The following is a 13,625-nucleotide window of genomic DNA, read 5'->3' on the forward strand; positions in this document are numbered from 1 at the left end:
GTCGTCGTGGGTCCCGTTCTAGCAGGATATTTTTCCGGCCGCAGCGATGTCGGAGATCTGATGTTTTACTGGATTCCTGATATTCACGGTACACTTGTGAGATGGTCGTACAGGAAAATTTCCACTTCATCACCACCTCGGAGATGCTGTGTCCCATTGCTCGTGCGCCGACCACTACATCACGTCCCAACTCACTTAAATCCTGGTAACCTGCCATTGCAGCAGCAGTAACCGGTCTAACAACTGCGCCAGGCACTTGTTGCCTTGTATTGGCATTGCCGACTGCAGCGCCGTATTCGGTCTATTTACATTTCTCTCTATTCGAATATGCATGCCTATACCAGTTTCTTTGGCACTTCAGTATAACACGACGAGATGGGTCAGTCGCACTACCGAGACCAGCCCTGAGAAGATCGACACCTCATCCAAATGGCATTGCAGGACAGATATGCGTCCTTGCCTCTGACGCAAAGGTGGAACAGTGTAACATATCGTACGCTATCGGGAGTGACAGCCCGTCGCCGTTTATTTCGACATTGGTTACGTGCGCATCATGACTTCGCTGCCTGTGTGTGACGAATGTGCAGAAACAACCCTGAGACGAGTTTTGTATGGAACGGCGTCACTGGAGACTGGAATGGACTGAGATAGTGTTTTTGGACGAATCCAGGTTCTGCTTGTTTGAGTATGATTGCCCGCATTTTGGTTCGCTACAGACAGGGGGAGGATCACTGTGAATGCATTCGCACAATACATAGAGAGCCCACTCGAGACCTTATGGTGTGGAGGGCTACTGTGTACAGCGACAAATCACTATTGGTGTGTGTCCGTGGCACTGTAACCCTTGTGACTGACGTGAATTACGTAGCCATACCCTCTCTGCACAACAGTCCAGACTCCATTTTTCAGCCAGACAATGCACGACCACATGTTACTGGAGGAAATGTGCCTTCGTGGTGTCACAGGAGGTCAGCCTTTTGGTCTAGCTCGCAAGATTACCAGTCGCCCATCGAAAATGTGTGGAATATGGTAGCCGGCCACTGTGGCTGAGCGGTTCTAGGCACTTCAATCTGGAACCGCGCGACCGCTACGGTCGCAAGTTCGAATCCTTCCACGGGCATGAATGTGTGTGATGTCCTTAGGTTAGTTAGGTTTAAGTAGTTTTAAGTTCTAGTGGACTGATGACCTCAGATGTTAGGTCCCATAGTGCTGAGAGCCATTTGAACCATTTTTTGGGGATATGCTGCAATGCCAACCACCACAGACGAACCAGGTGAATGCAGCATGGATGGCTATACCACAGGACCCTATTTGCGCCATATACATGTTGATGCCATCACCCATGGAACAAGTTATCAGTGCCCATGGTGGATACATGCTGAACTGAGGAGACTAAAATGCTAATCATTTCTACAGACCATAATATGTACATGACCTGGGAATACCAACGTTCTGTCTCTAGTCGTTCGACGTGTCTGCTGTTTTTTCTGAACATGAGTGTAAATAAATTGTAATGTCCCTGGATTATAGTCCACGCCAGAGGGGAGGATTCATCACTGACCAAGGCTCTGCTCTTCGAATTAGGAGAAATGTTTCTTCGATTTCAACATCAGTATAATCGACCCCACATTTTACTAAGCTGTACGGATTCTATACATGGGTATCGTTCATGCCTTTGGTGTTTCTTATGGTAAAACGCATAGTACAGATTAGTGCAAGCAATATCTCTTAATAAGTGAAGAAAAAATATATTTGTTATTGTTCAGCATGTAAAGAAGAATCAGATGCCCTGTTACGTTAAATGATTACTCTGTCTATATTGGGAAACAATATAATGTCTATGAATTCAAGCTGAGATTTCTTCAGACAAAATACATGTTTATAGAAAAAAGGAAAATTTTTCTCTTGAAACCTACCTGTGCACTTTGTTCTTGCTTTATTTTTTGGCACATCATCTTGGTAACTACCACCATCCTTATCAATGAGAATAACTCTGCTTTCATAAACTTTCCCAGGGAATAACCCCATGATTTCAAATTCGGTCACGATTCCAAGTTCGGTTTCATTAGGAATTAATCTTGGAGATAACTTTGACCAAACATTTTGTTCCTCTTCCTGCAAGAAGAATAATATAAAATTTCTAAGTCAAGACTTATACAGTGCAAATTAATTTCGTTCACACTTCAAACTCAGAGTTTCAAATGCTTATTGCGCTTACTCGTGTCATCATTGTATATTTGGCCATGATGACAGAAAAATGTCTACTTAGCTGGCAATATGATTACATCTGCATCCACATCTACATGGTTACTCTGCAATTCACAGTGAAGTGCCTGGCAGAGGGTTAATCGAACCATATTCAAGCTACTTCTCTACCGTTTCACTCCCTAACAATGCCTCTGAAAACCAACGCATATATCTTTCCGTGCGAGCTCTGATTGCTCTTACTTTATTATGATTATCGTTCCTCCTTATGTAGATGGTGACAACTAACCATTTTCTGACTCTGGAGACAAAGATGGTGATTGAAATTTCATGAGAAGGTCCTACCGCAGCGAAGAACGCCTCTTGTTTTAATAACTGCCACCCCAATTCCTGTGTCATATCCGTGGCACTCTGTTTCGCGTTAACACAAAACGTGCTGCCCTGCATTGAACTTTCTCGATGTCCTTCGTCAATATTATATGATGGCGATCTCACAGTACACAGCGATACTCCAGATGGTCGACAAGCGTAATGTAAACCATCTCTTTAGTAGATCTATTAAGTGTTCGAAGTGTTCTGCAAATGTATCACAGTCTTTGGTTTTGCTGCCCCAACACATTAACTATGTGATCGTTCCAATTCAAGTTGTTTATAATTGTAACACCTAAGTATTTAGTTGAGTTTACAGCCTTTAGATTTGTGTTATTTATCGTGTAACCAAAATTTAGCGGATTCCTTTTACTAGTCATATGGATGTCTTCACACTTTTCATTCTTTAAAGTCAAACGCCACACCGGGCAAGATGGAGCAGTGGTCAGCACACTGGACTCGCTTTCGGGAGGACGACAGTTCAGACCCGCGTCAAACCATCCTGGTTTAGGTTTTTCGTGATTTACCTTCATCGCTTCAGGCAAGTGCATGGATGGTACCTCTAACAGGGCATGGCCGACTTCCTTCCCCATCCTTTCTTCATCCGATGGGGGCGATGACCTCGCTGTCTGGTCCCCTCCCCCCAAAATCAACCAACCAACCAACGAAATACCACTTTCTGCAAAATACTGGCATTTTGTATAAACCATTTTGATCATCTGATGACTTTAGAAGACTGTAAATGCCAGCCAGCATTGTCTGCAAACAATCTAAGAAGGCTGCTGAGGTTGTGGCCTAAATCGCTTATGTAAACAAGGAACGTTAATGGAGACCTGTAACACTTCCCTGGGGAACGCCTGATATTACTTCCGTTTTATTCGGTGGCTTTCAGTTATGACGAAATGTGACCTTTCTGACAGGAAATCACGAATCCAGTTCCCAACTGAGACGATACTCCATTGGAAAGTGACTTGATTAGAAGTTGCTAGTGTGGAACGCTGTGAAAGTTGCACTCAAAACAAGATTATTCAACAAAGTACCAACACAACTCGGATGTAAAGAAATATCAAAAAATTATCATCAGTGACTGATAGTGTGAAGCAATTGTTTGTGAAGGTTAATTTAATGTATTCCTTAAAATGATATATGTCAAGAGGGATAGAAGGTAATAGTCCAATGATCAGTGCTGTTTTGGCCCAACAGTCTTTAATGAATACCACTTGTCGAATGCGTAGTGACACTGTTCAATAATTACGTTTATTTCGGTCCAAATAATAAAAGAAGAAATAAGTACTTCAATGAAATTGTAGCTGGAGGTTTAGAGGAAAACCAGTTGGTAGATACACAAGCAATTTAATTCCTTAATAAAAGTCTTGGAGCGTTTGTAACGCAACAAACAACCGATATGTGTGGAGGTAAATTTAAAACAAATGTGACAAAATAGGCTATTTATCTCATACAGAATTACAATGAGCCAGGAAGAAAGATCTTCGTATAACCCCGGCGGGTGGTAATAACGATAAGTTGTTCCAAATCGCTTTGCTTCTTTGGCACCCGATAAAGATTAATACAGCAGACAATGACAGACACCAGCAGAGCTACAGGTATCCTGCAGGCGGGGCCATAATGGTTCAAGAGATCTTTCTCGAACATAAGGCCCTGTTGATGGTATGAGTACACAAACACGTCCATATGAGGCACAGCTTTGTAATTGTTGTCGTCCTCAGTCCTGAGACGGGTTTGATGCAGCTCTCCATGCTACTCTATGCTGTGCAAGCTTCTTCATCTCCAAGTAACTACGGCGACCTACATCCTTCTCAATCTGCTTAGTGTATTCGTCTCTTGGTCTCCGTCTACGATTTGTACCCTCCACGCTGCCATCCAATACTAAATTGGTGATCACATGATACCTCAGAACATGTCCTACCAACCGATCCCAGTCAAGCTGTGGCACAAATTTCTCCCCAATTCTTTTACCACCTCATTAGTTACATGATCTACTCACCCAAACTTTAACGTTCTTCTGTAGCACCACATAATCGAAAGCTTCTATTCTCTTCTTGTCTAAACAATCCATTGTCAATGTTTCACATTTATACATGGGCACATCCCATAAAAATACCTTGAGAAAAGACTTCCTGACACTTAAATCTACACTCGATGTTAACAAATTTCTCTTCTCCAGAAACGCTTTCCTTACCATAGCCAGTCCACATTTTATATCCTCCCTACTTCGGCCACCATCAGTTATTTTGCTCCTCAAATAGCAAAACCCATCTACTGCTTTAACTCACTCACTTCATAATCTAATTCCATCAGCATCACCTGTTTTAATTCCACTACATTCCATTATTCTCGTTTCGCTTTTTTTTATGTTCATCTTATATTCTGCTTTCAAGTCACTGTCCATTTCGTTCAACTGCTCTTCCAGGTCCTTTGCTGTCTCTGACAAAATTACAATGAATGTTATCAGCAAACTTCAAAGTTTTTATTTCTTCTCCATGGATTATCATTCCTACACCGAATTTATCTTTTGTTTCCTTTAATGCTTGTTGAGTATACAGACCAAATAACACCGGGGATAGGGTGCAACTCTTCCACACTCCTTTCTCAACAACTGCTTCCCATTCATGCCTCTTGACTATTATCACTGCCATAGCCTTTCGCACCTTGTATTTGACTCCTGCCACAGTCAGAATTTGATAGAGAGTATTCCATTAAACATTGTCAAAAGCTTTCTCTGAGTCTACAAATGTTAGCTTTATAGTCAGTACATACCGCTATTTTAAGACGCACAACAAAATCACTAATTTCTTAAGCACCCTGTGAACAATGCATGATTCGTTTTCTGAAACGGTTTAGAGGTGTTCAGACTTTTCTGTTACATGTGCCCCCGTTTTTTTTCTTTTTTTTAACTTTCACTTCGCTTCTGAAAATTCGTTGTCTCTCGCATGCTCTTTACTGTCAGTCAGTTAATAAAGTGGCAAATTCAGGTTGGGTAGATTAACAGCATACTTTCAACAAATTCTCTCTTACTGTTTTTGAAAGCTTTCTGACCTCTTATTATTTCTTAGTTTTGTGCCAATTATGGCACTGTCATTGAAGATGGGCACTACAATGTTGGTACAAGGTCTTTGCCTGACCCAAGCGTAAACAGAGAGAGTGTGTTGTCATCTCGGACGTTGTGTGTACGCCTGGTGGGCAAAGCATTGCTTTCGTACTGTTAGTCGTGGCACACACTGGCTGGCGAAGACTGTGAACTGGGACGCGACCAGTAACGTAAAGATTTGAACACTCGCCCCGTATGGTGTCTGTTTACAGCTTGTGCAGGTTGCGACAAGTGGCATGAAATTCTGTGCTGCTCCCTATGGAATCCAGGCCACCGTTGCCTTCCAGGAATCCTTGGAACAGTTCGCAGTCTTGTGTGAATGTTTGGATAAGGAACGTGAGCTGCCAGACTGATATGTAAATAGCAGTGGTACTAAGGCTGTCCGGCTCTCCATACATGGCAACAGAAAAAGGGAAGTTGCAGTGGGCCAGCTAAGTTACCTGCTCGTCTCGTAATTGCTCTATGTTAATGTTATTTGCAATGGGTTAATCCAATACTCGGTTTGAAATATGACTTGTTTTGAGTGTTATCTTAGCTGAGACAGGAAATAGTGATGTTAACTGACAGTAGATTAACTGGTTAAACCAAATGTTGTTATGAGTGATGAAGTATTGTTTAGATAAAAGAAAGTTTTCGGTTGTCAGTTGACCTGAGCCAGCTAGTGGTTGGTGTTAGTTAGCAATACAACCGTCAAATTTAATCTGGCCATCTTAATAGAAGCTGTTAGAATAGTTTTGATTGAGCTTTCAGTTTTAAAAATTGTAAATATTTCGTTATGGTAAGTCATTTGGTTTTAGTCAATGAGGGATTGCTTTAATTGTACATTAAGGTCGGCCATTAGTTAATGATGCAGTTGTAGCTTATTGATGATGATCTTTATACTAAAAGAAGATTTTCCTTCAGGGTTTCAACTTTGAAGGTTTTTAAATTCGTTATGATTATGTGGCCGCGTGGGATTAACTGACCTGTCTCAGGCGCTGCAGTCATGGACTGTGCGGCTGGTCCTGGTGGAGGTTCGAGTCCTCCCTCGGACATAGGTGTGTGTGTTTGTCCTTAGGATAGTTTAGATTAAGTAGTGTGTAAGCTTAGGGACTGATAACCAAAGTAGTTAAGTCCTATAAGATTTCACACACATTTGAACTTTTTTATTACAAGTGTTTATTAAATTATATTATAACCATCAAAATAATTTGGTGAAACTTCAGTCGTATGTTTGTTGCCCCAAACAACCTGCAAGAGCAAGGAAAAGGTTCAGTAGCGCCACAATTAGACAAATGAGAACCATTAATTGTTTGACTTTATACAGTTTCCTATAAAGCTCACAAAACTTGAAAAATAGTTCGAGCTCATTTTTATAATAGGAGAGTTCCTGATAGCTTCTATCCTGGTTAGTAGTTTTATCCTCTTAATAGTAACATAGCAATCAGAGCTCACACGGAAATATTATGTGTTCGTTTTAGTACATGCTATTCCAGAGCAGAACTGTAGAGAAGTAGCTTAAAGGTGGTTCGATAAACCCTCTACCAGGCACATAATTATGAATTGCCGAGTAATGATGTAGATGTAGATGAGTGTGTTGATGTCCTTGAAAAATAGAGTGACGTCATACAGGCACAACGTACAATACCTTGGTTTTATGCATCATAGAACTCTAGGCTGATGTTGCTACCATGTTCTCAAAATACTCTTCAATCTGAATAGAGTTTGGCAGTACTAGTAACGCCCAAGTAAATGTGATTTTTTGTTCGGTGCCCAGGCACTGCCATTGGTACAGTAACCACAAGAGCCCCATCATCTGGTACTCATTTTTATTGTGCCTTTGCCAATGTATAGGACAAATAATTCTTCCGTTAGTGACTTGATGTAATGCAGTACTTGGTGCAGCCCTTTGTACACTCATGAGTCAGTCCTACTAGAAAATTGGTAGTGCATAATAGGAGTTGCTGGTAGTTGTCGATCTGGTGAAATGGACCTTGTAAATTCCTGCGGTGTCTATGCAGGGAGTGACAGCCCTAGCCGAGGAGCCCATAAATCCATTTATCTGTTTCAATATTTCAAGTTCAGATACGAAGCCCTATGATGAATTCTACATTGCATTACCAGTTGCACAGCTCAGTCGTCTGTTTCTTATGCAGGAAATGAACACTTACTTCAAAGATTCTGCAAGACAGTCAGCAATAAAAAAATTCAAAAATATTTCAAACAATTATTATGTGTTTCATTAAGAAAATTACTGGAATTTAAAACCAACAAATAGAGAAGACCTGTACGTTCTCATGTGAAATACAAATTCAAAATTATAAATTTATCATTCACATGTATAAATAAAATACAGATAAAACTGGCTCCTGTTCAACAAGAAATTAGTGTACTGTATAAAAAAGCATCACATTACTTTTCAAGCAGACAAGAGGCCATATAATTAAACAAACAGTCCTACATTGTAACTAACAATATTATGAAAAGTATAGATGCTACTCACCATATTGCAAAGATGCTGAGTCACAGATAGCTTTCGGTTAACAAGGCCTTTGTCGAAAATAGACAAAACATACACACACACACACACACACACACACACACACACACACACACACAGGGAGGGAGGGAGAGAGAGAGAGAGAGAGAGAGAGAGAGAGAGAGAGAGAGAGAGAGAGAGAGACAGAGAGGGAAATGGAACTTATACACGCATGACCACAGTCTCCGGCAGTTGATGCCAGACTGTACTGTAAACAAATACATACCAGTATAATATAGTTGGCCTGTGTCTTATATAGAGGTTTTGTAATAATTTTGTCCTATTATTATCAATTAATGTTCTTTTTTAGAAATTATATTGATTCTACATGGATGATGAAGTAAGATGTTGACACTGAAGAACATACATATTCAGGATATACATGTTCCATTCAATAAGTAGAAAATTCAGAGCCTAAATAGGGGTCTGACAAGGAGCTTACGTATCACAAAAGTTATTTACAGCACTCCAAGAGAATGCTATCTATCTCAGCATTGGGAAATTCAGGAAGAAATTGCATTACTGGAACGTAACTCAACCAATTTCACTTCGTCTTTACTGTAGACAAACTTCAGCAAAAAATTAAAAAACTTTGAAAGAACACCATCACATTAGTTACAACCAGATCAAGATAATGTGCGATCAACACAACAAGAAGAAAAACATACAAACTTGCGATAAAGTCATAGAACAAGTTTATCAACTTTTGTACTTTGAGGAATGACATGATGCACAGAAAAAGAAATAAATGGTGGGAGATAAACGATTGGGAATGCTTTTAATAAATGAAACAAAATCGAAAACTAACCAAATAATGTGTCTGAAAAAGGAAGGCTACACACATTTCGGACTTACAGTAATGTGACACGGACTTTTCATCTCAAAACCGTTCGTGAACTAAGGGAAGTTTAAGAAACAGTGTGGAGAAGCCTCTCAAATATTTGCAGCAAGGAGAGACAGGAAAACAAACATATAGGTCTGGGAAAAAACTGAGTTCTGAATAACTAATTATGATGACAGTGAAAATGAAACAGTGATAGAGAAGACATGCCATAAAATGGGATGAACAGAAACAACTTGATGAAGAGAAACGAAACTTCCAAAAGAGTTCCATGCTATAGTGACAGAAGACAAATGGGAATATCATTGAATGTTTTGTGTGTTTAAGTTGGTAATGAAGTAATATAATGTGAAAATGGATTTCAAAGTTAGCAACACTGACAGTAAATGTTTACGGACAGTGTGTGAAATTTACTTACTTGTAACTTTATTTGTAATTTCCAATAAAATTGTGTTTTTTAGCTAAACTACATGATAAGCAAATTTCCTGCCCCATATCACTAACTAAAAGTTCACTATTTACGTATAAGATAACGTAACTTGTATTTTTGGTAATTCTAAATGAGGTGTAGTGCTTCGGAATTTGGAGGATGGGGGGGGGGGGGGGGGAGGGGGAGTGCAGGTGAATAGAAATAGAAACAGTAATAGTCAGCCTTTCTCTTTTCTTCATAAGAAGACCAAAAATTGGGTGGAGACGAAGAACCTCATGCCACTGTCCTCATCCCATGAGATTATGCTGTGATTGAAGTATGTGAAAGTAAAATCGTTATTTACAGGCAACAGGTTATGTTTCTGTTCCTTTCTGAAAACACAAGGATGATTAAACATGTTTATTTCAAGAGCGAATGAGTCACTTTTTAGTCATGGAGGTATTGTTTGAAAGCTGCTCGTTACTTCTTATAATACAACTTGTAGCTTCAAATACATCGTTCTCAAACATGATGTCAGTGACTTCGTGTATTAACAAACAAACCAAGTTTGTTGTTGTTGTGGTCTTCAGTCCTGAGACTGGTTTGATGCAGCTCTCCATGCTACACTATCCTGCACAAGCTTCTTCATCTCCCAGTACCTACTGCAGCCTACATCCTTCTGTATCTGCTTAGTGTATTCATCTCTTGGTCTCCCTCTACGGTTTTTACCCTCCACTCTGCCCTCCAGTACTAAATTGGTGATCTCTTGATGCCTCAGAACATGTCCTACCAACCGATCCCTTCTTCTAGTCCAGTTGTGCCACAAACTCCTCTTCTCCCCAATACTATTCAATACCTCATCATTAGTTATGTGATCGACCCATCTAATCTTCAGCATTCTTCTGTAGCAGCTCATTTCGAATGATTCTATTCTCTTCATGTCTAAACTATTTATCGTCCATATTTCACTTCCATACATGGCTAAACTCCATACAAATACTTTCAGAAACGACTTTATGACACTTAAATCTATACTCGATGTTATCAAATTTCACTTCTTCAGAAACGCTTTCCCTGCCATTGCCAGTCTACATTTTATATCCTCTCTACTTCGACCATCATCAGTTATTTTGCTCCCAAAATAGCAGAACTCATTTACTACTTTAAGTGTCTCATTTGCTAATCTAATACCCTCAGTATCACCCAACTTAATTCGACTACATACCATTATCCTCGCTTTGCTTTTGTTGATGTTCATCTTCTACCCTACTTTCTAGACACTGTCCATTCCATTCAACTGTTCTTCCAAGTCCTTTGCTGTCTCTGACAGAATTACCATGTCATCGGCGAACCTCTAAGTTTTTATTTCTCCTTCATGGATTTTAATACCTAATCCGAACTTTTCCTTTGTTTCCTTTACTGCTTGCTCAGTATACAGATTGAATAGCATCGGGGAGGGGCTACAACCCTGTCTCACTCCTTTCGCAACTACTACTTCCCTTTCATGCCTCTCGACTCTTATAACTGCCATCTGATTTCTGTACAAATTGTAAATAGCCTTTCGATCCCTGTATTTTACCCCTGCCACCTTCAGAATTAGAAAGAGAGTATTACACTCAACATTGTCAAAAGCTTTCTCTAAGTCTACAAATGCTAGAAACGTAGGTTTGTCTTTCCTTAATCTTTCTTCTAAAACAAGTCGTAGGGTCAGTATTGCCTCACGTGTTCCAACATTTCTACTGAATCCAAACTGATCTTCCCCACGGTCGGCTTCTACCAGTTTTTCCATTCGTCTGTAAAGAATTCGCGTTAGTATTTTGCAGCTGTGACTTATTAAACTGATAGTTCGGTAAGTTTCACATCTGTCAACACCTGATTTCTTTGGGATTGGGATTATTACATTCTTCTTGAAGTGTGAGGGAATTTCGCCTGTCTCATACATCTTGCTCACCAGATGGTAGAGTTTTGTCCGGACTGGCACTCCATAGGCTGTCAGTAGTTCTAATGGAATTTTGTCTACTCCCAGGTTCTTGTTTCGACTTAGGTCTTTCAGTGCTCTGTCAAACTCTTCACGCTGTATCATATCTCCCATTTCATCTTCATCTACCTCCTCTTCCATTTCCATAACATTGTCCTCAAGAACATCGCCCCTGTATAGACCGTCTATATACTCCTTCCACCTTTCTGCTTTCCCTTCTTTGCTTAGATCTCGGTTTCCATCTGAGCTCTTGATATTCATGCAAGTTGTTCTCTTTTCTCCAAAGGTCTCTCTAATTTTCCTGTAGGCAGTATCTATCTTACCCCTAGTGAGATAAGCCTCTACACCCTTACATTTGTCCTCTAGCCATCCCTGCATAGCCATTTTGCACTTCCTGTCGGTCTCATTTTTGAGGCGTTTGTATTCCTTTTTGCCTGCTTCACTTACTGCATGTTTGTATTTTCTCCTTTCATCAATTAAATGCAGTATCTCTTCTGTTACCCAAGGATTTCTACTAGCCCTCGTCTTTTTACCTACTTCATCCTCTGCTGCCTTCACTATTTCATTCCTGAAAGCTACCCATTCTTCTTCTACCATATTTCTTTCACCCATTTCTGTCAATTGCTCCCTTATGCTCTCCCTGAAACTGTGTACAACCTCTGGTTCTTTCGGTTTATCCAGGTCCCATCTCCTTAAATTTCCACCTTTTTGCATTTTCTTCAGTTTTAATCTACAGTTCATAACCAGTGGATTGTGGACAGAGTCCACATCTGCCCCTGGAAATGTCTTACAATTTGAAATATGGTTCCTAAATCTCTGTCTTACCATTATATAATCTATCTGAAACCCTCCATTATCTCCAGGGTCCTTCCGTGAATACAACCTTCTTTCATGATTCTTGAACCAAGTGTTAACATTGGTTAAGGTAACACATAGTTCTTAAACATGATGTCAGCGACTTCGTGTATTAATAAACAAATCAAGGCTATAAATTTAAGATCACAGTAAAGTAAGCTGTGCGGGATTAGCTGAGTGGTATCAGGCGCTGCAGTCATGGACTGTGCGGAGGTTCGAGTCCTCCCTCGAGCATGGGTGTGTGTGTTTGCCCTTAGGATAATTTAGGTTAAGTAGTGCGTAAGCTTAGAGACTGATGACCTTAGCAGTTTAGTCCCATAAAATTTCACACACATTTGAACATTTAAACAGTAAAGTAATCAGAGATATTACAATTTTTCTTTGGAAAATGTAATAAAAATGCAATTCATCACATATTTTTAATTCTTGGATTAACTAAGGCTTTTTTGAACCAGATAAGTTTGGATCCTTATTGTTCGAGATCCAAAACAGATTTTGGCATGACCTGTTCACCCAAAAAATGAGATAAGTTGTTTCTACCTCTCTGTGTTGTGAACAGCAAGTTTTCAATTTTTTAAAGTTATGAAAGCACGAGCTAGGTCTCAAGTATAATAATATGTTTAATGTTAGGCACGAGACCTATAATTCCATATAATTTTGATTTTCGTATTTATTTTTGAAATTATAATTTTTTTAAGTTGAAAATTGCTTCTGTCCACCCTATTTTGCTGTACAGATGGGAGTTGCAGCAAGTTTTTCCTGTGTACGAAGCTGTACAAAAAGAAGGAAATGGTTTCCAGATGGAAGGTGGGCTGACAACTATGGGAAACATATAGGGTCAATGTTGATGTGAATAGCTGAGGACTGTAACTAACAGAAAATCATATAGGCAGCTTATATCCAGCCATGGACGTCAAATTGCTGCGGTTGGTGATAATGATGTTGATGCAGTTTAAGAACTATTTTCATATGCCTGTTCATCAATATAAACTAAATCAAGCATCATCATTTCTTCAAATAATTTGATTCTATAAATACACAACTTTTTATGTCAAAAAATTCATTTTCAGGCTCACCTTGTATTGCACCTGATATAAGATGGGCTCCCCATCTCCATGTACGTCTCTCAATGGTATTCTTATCTTCAATGAATTGTAAGTCACTTCCACAATATGTGGCACATACTTTAATACTTTGTAGGCTGGAAACAAAAAATACAATGACAAATTAATCAGAGACTTCGAATTGGTTTATAAGTGAATGACTATTTTTAATCCAAGTGAAGTAGGGCATTGACTCTTACAGGCCAGTTTATGACTCATTAAAAATATCATTCTGGGT

General features: G+C 39.6%; 1 protein-coding gene across 1 annotated transcript in view; it reads right to left on the bottom strand.

The window, feature by feature from the left end:
• LOC124553686 (phosphatidylinositol phosphatase PTPRQ-like) overlaps positions 1–13,625 on the bottom strand; it is a 418,566-nt gene that overhangs the window by 178,701 nt on the left and 226,240 nt on the right. The window contains exons 9-10 of the mRNA XM_047127584.1: positions 13,361–13,485; positions 1,917–2,115 (exon numbers count right to left, since the gene is read on the bottom strand). Of these exons, the coding sequence (XP_046983540.1) occupies positions 1,917–2,115; positions 13,361–13,485 (324 nt within the window). The remainder of the gene's footprint in view (positions 1–1,916; positions 2,116–13,360; positions 13,486–13,625) is intronic.

Source organism: Schistocerca americana, chromosome 11 (genome assembly GCF_021461395.2).
Source record: "Schistocerca americana isolate TAMUIC-IGC-003095 chromosome 11, iqSchAmer2.1, whole genome shotgun sequence".
Lineage (NCBI taxonomy): Eukaryota > Metazoa > Arthropoda > Insecta > Orthoptera > Acrididae > Schistocerca > Schistocerca americana.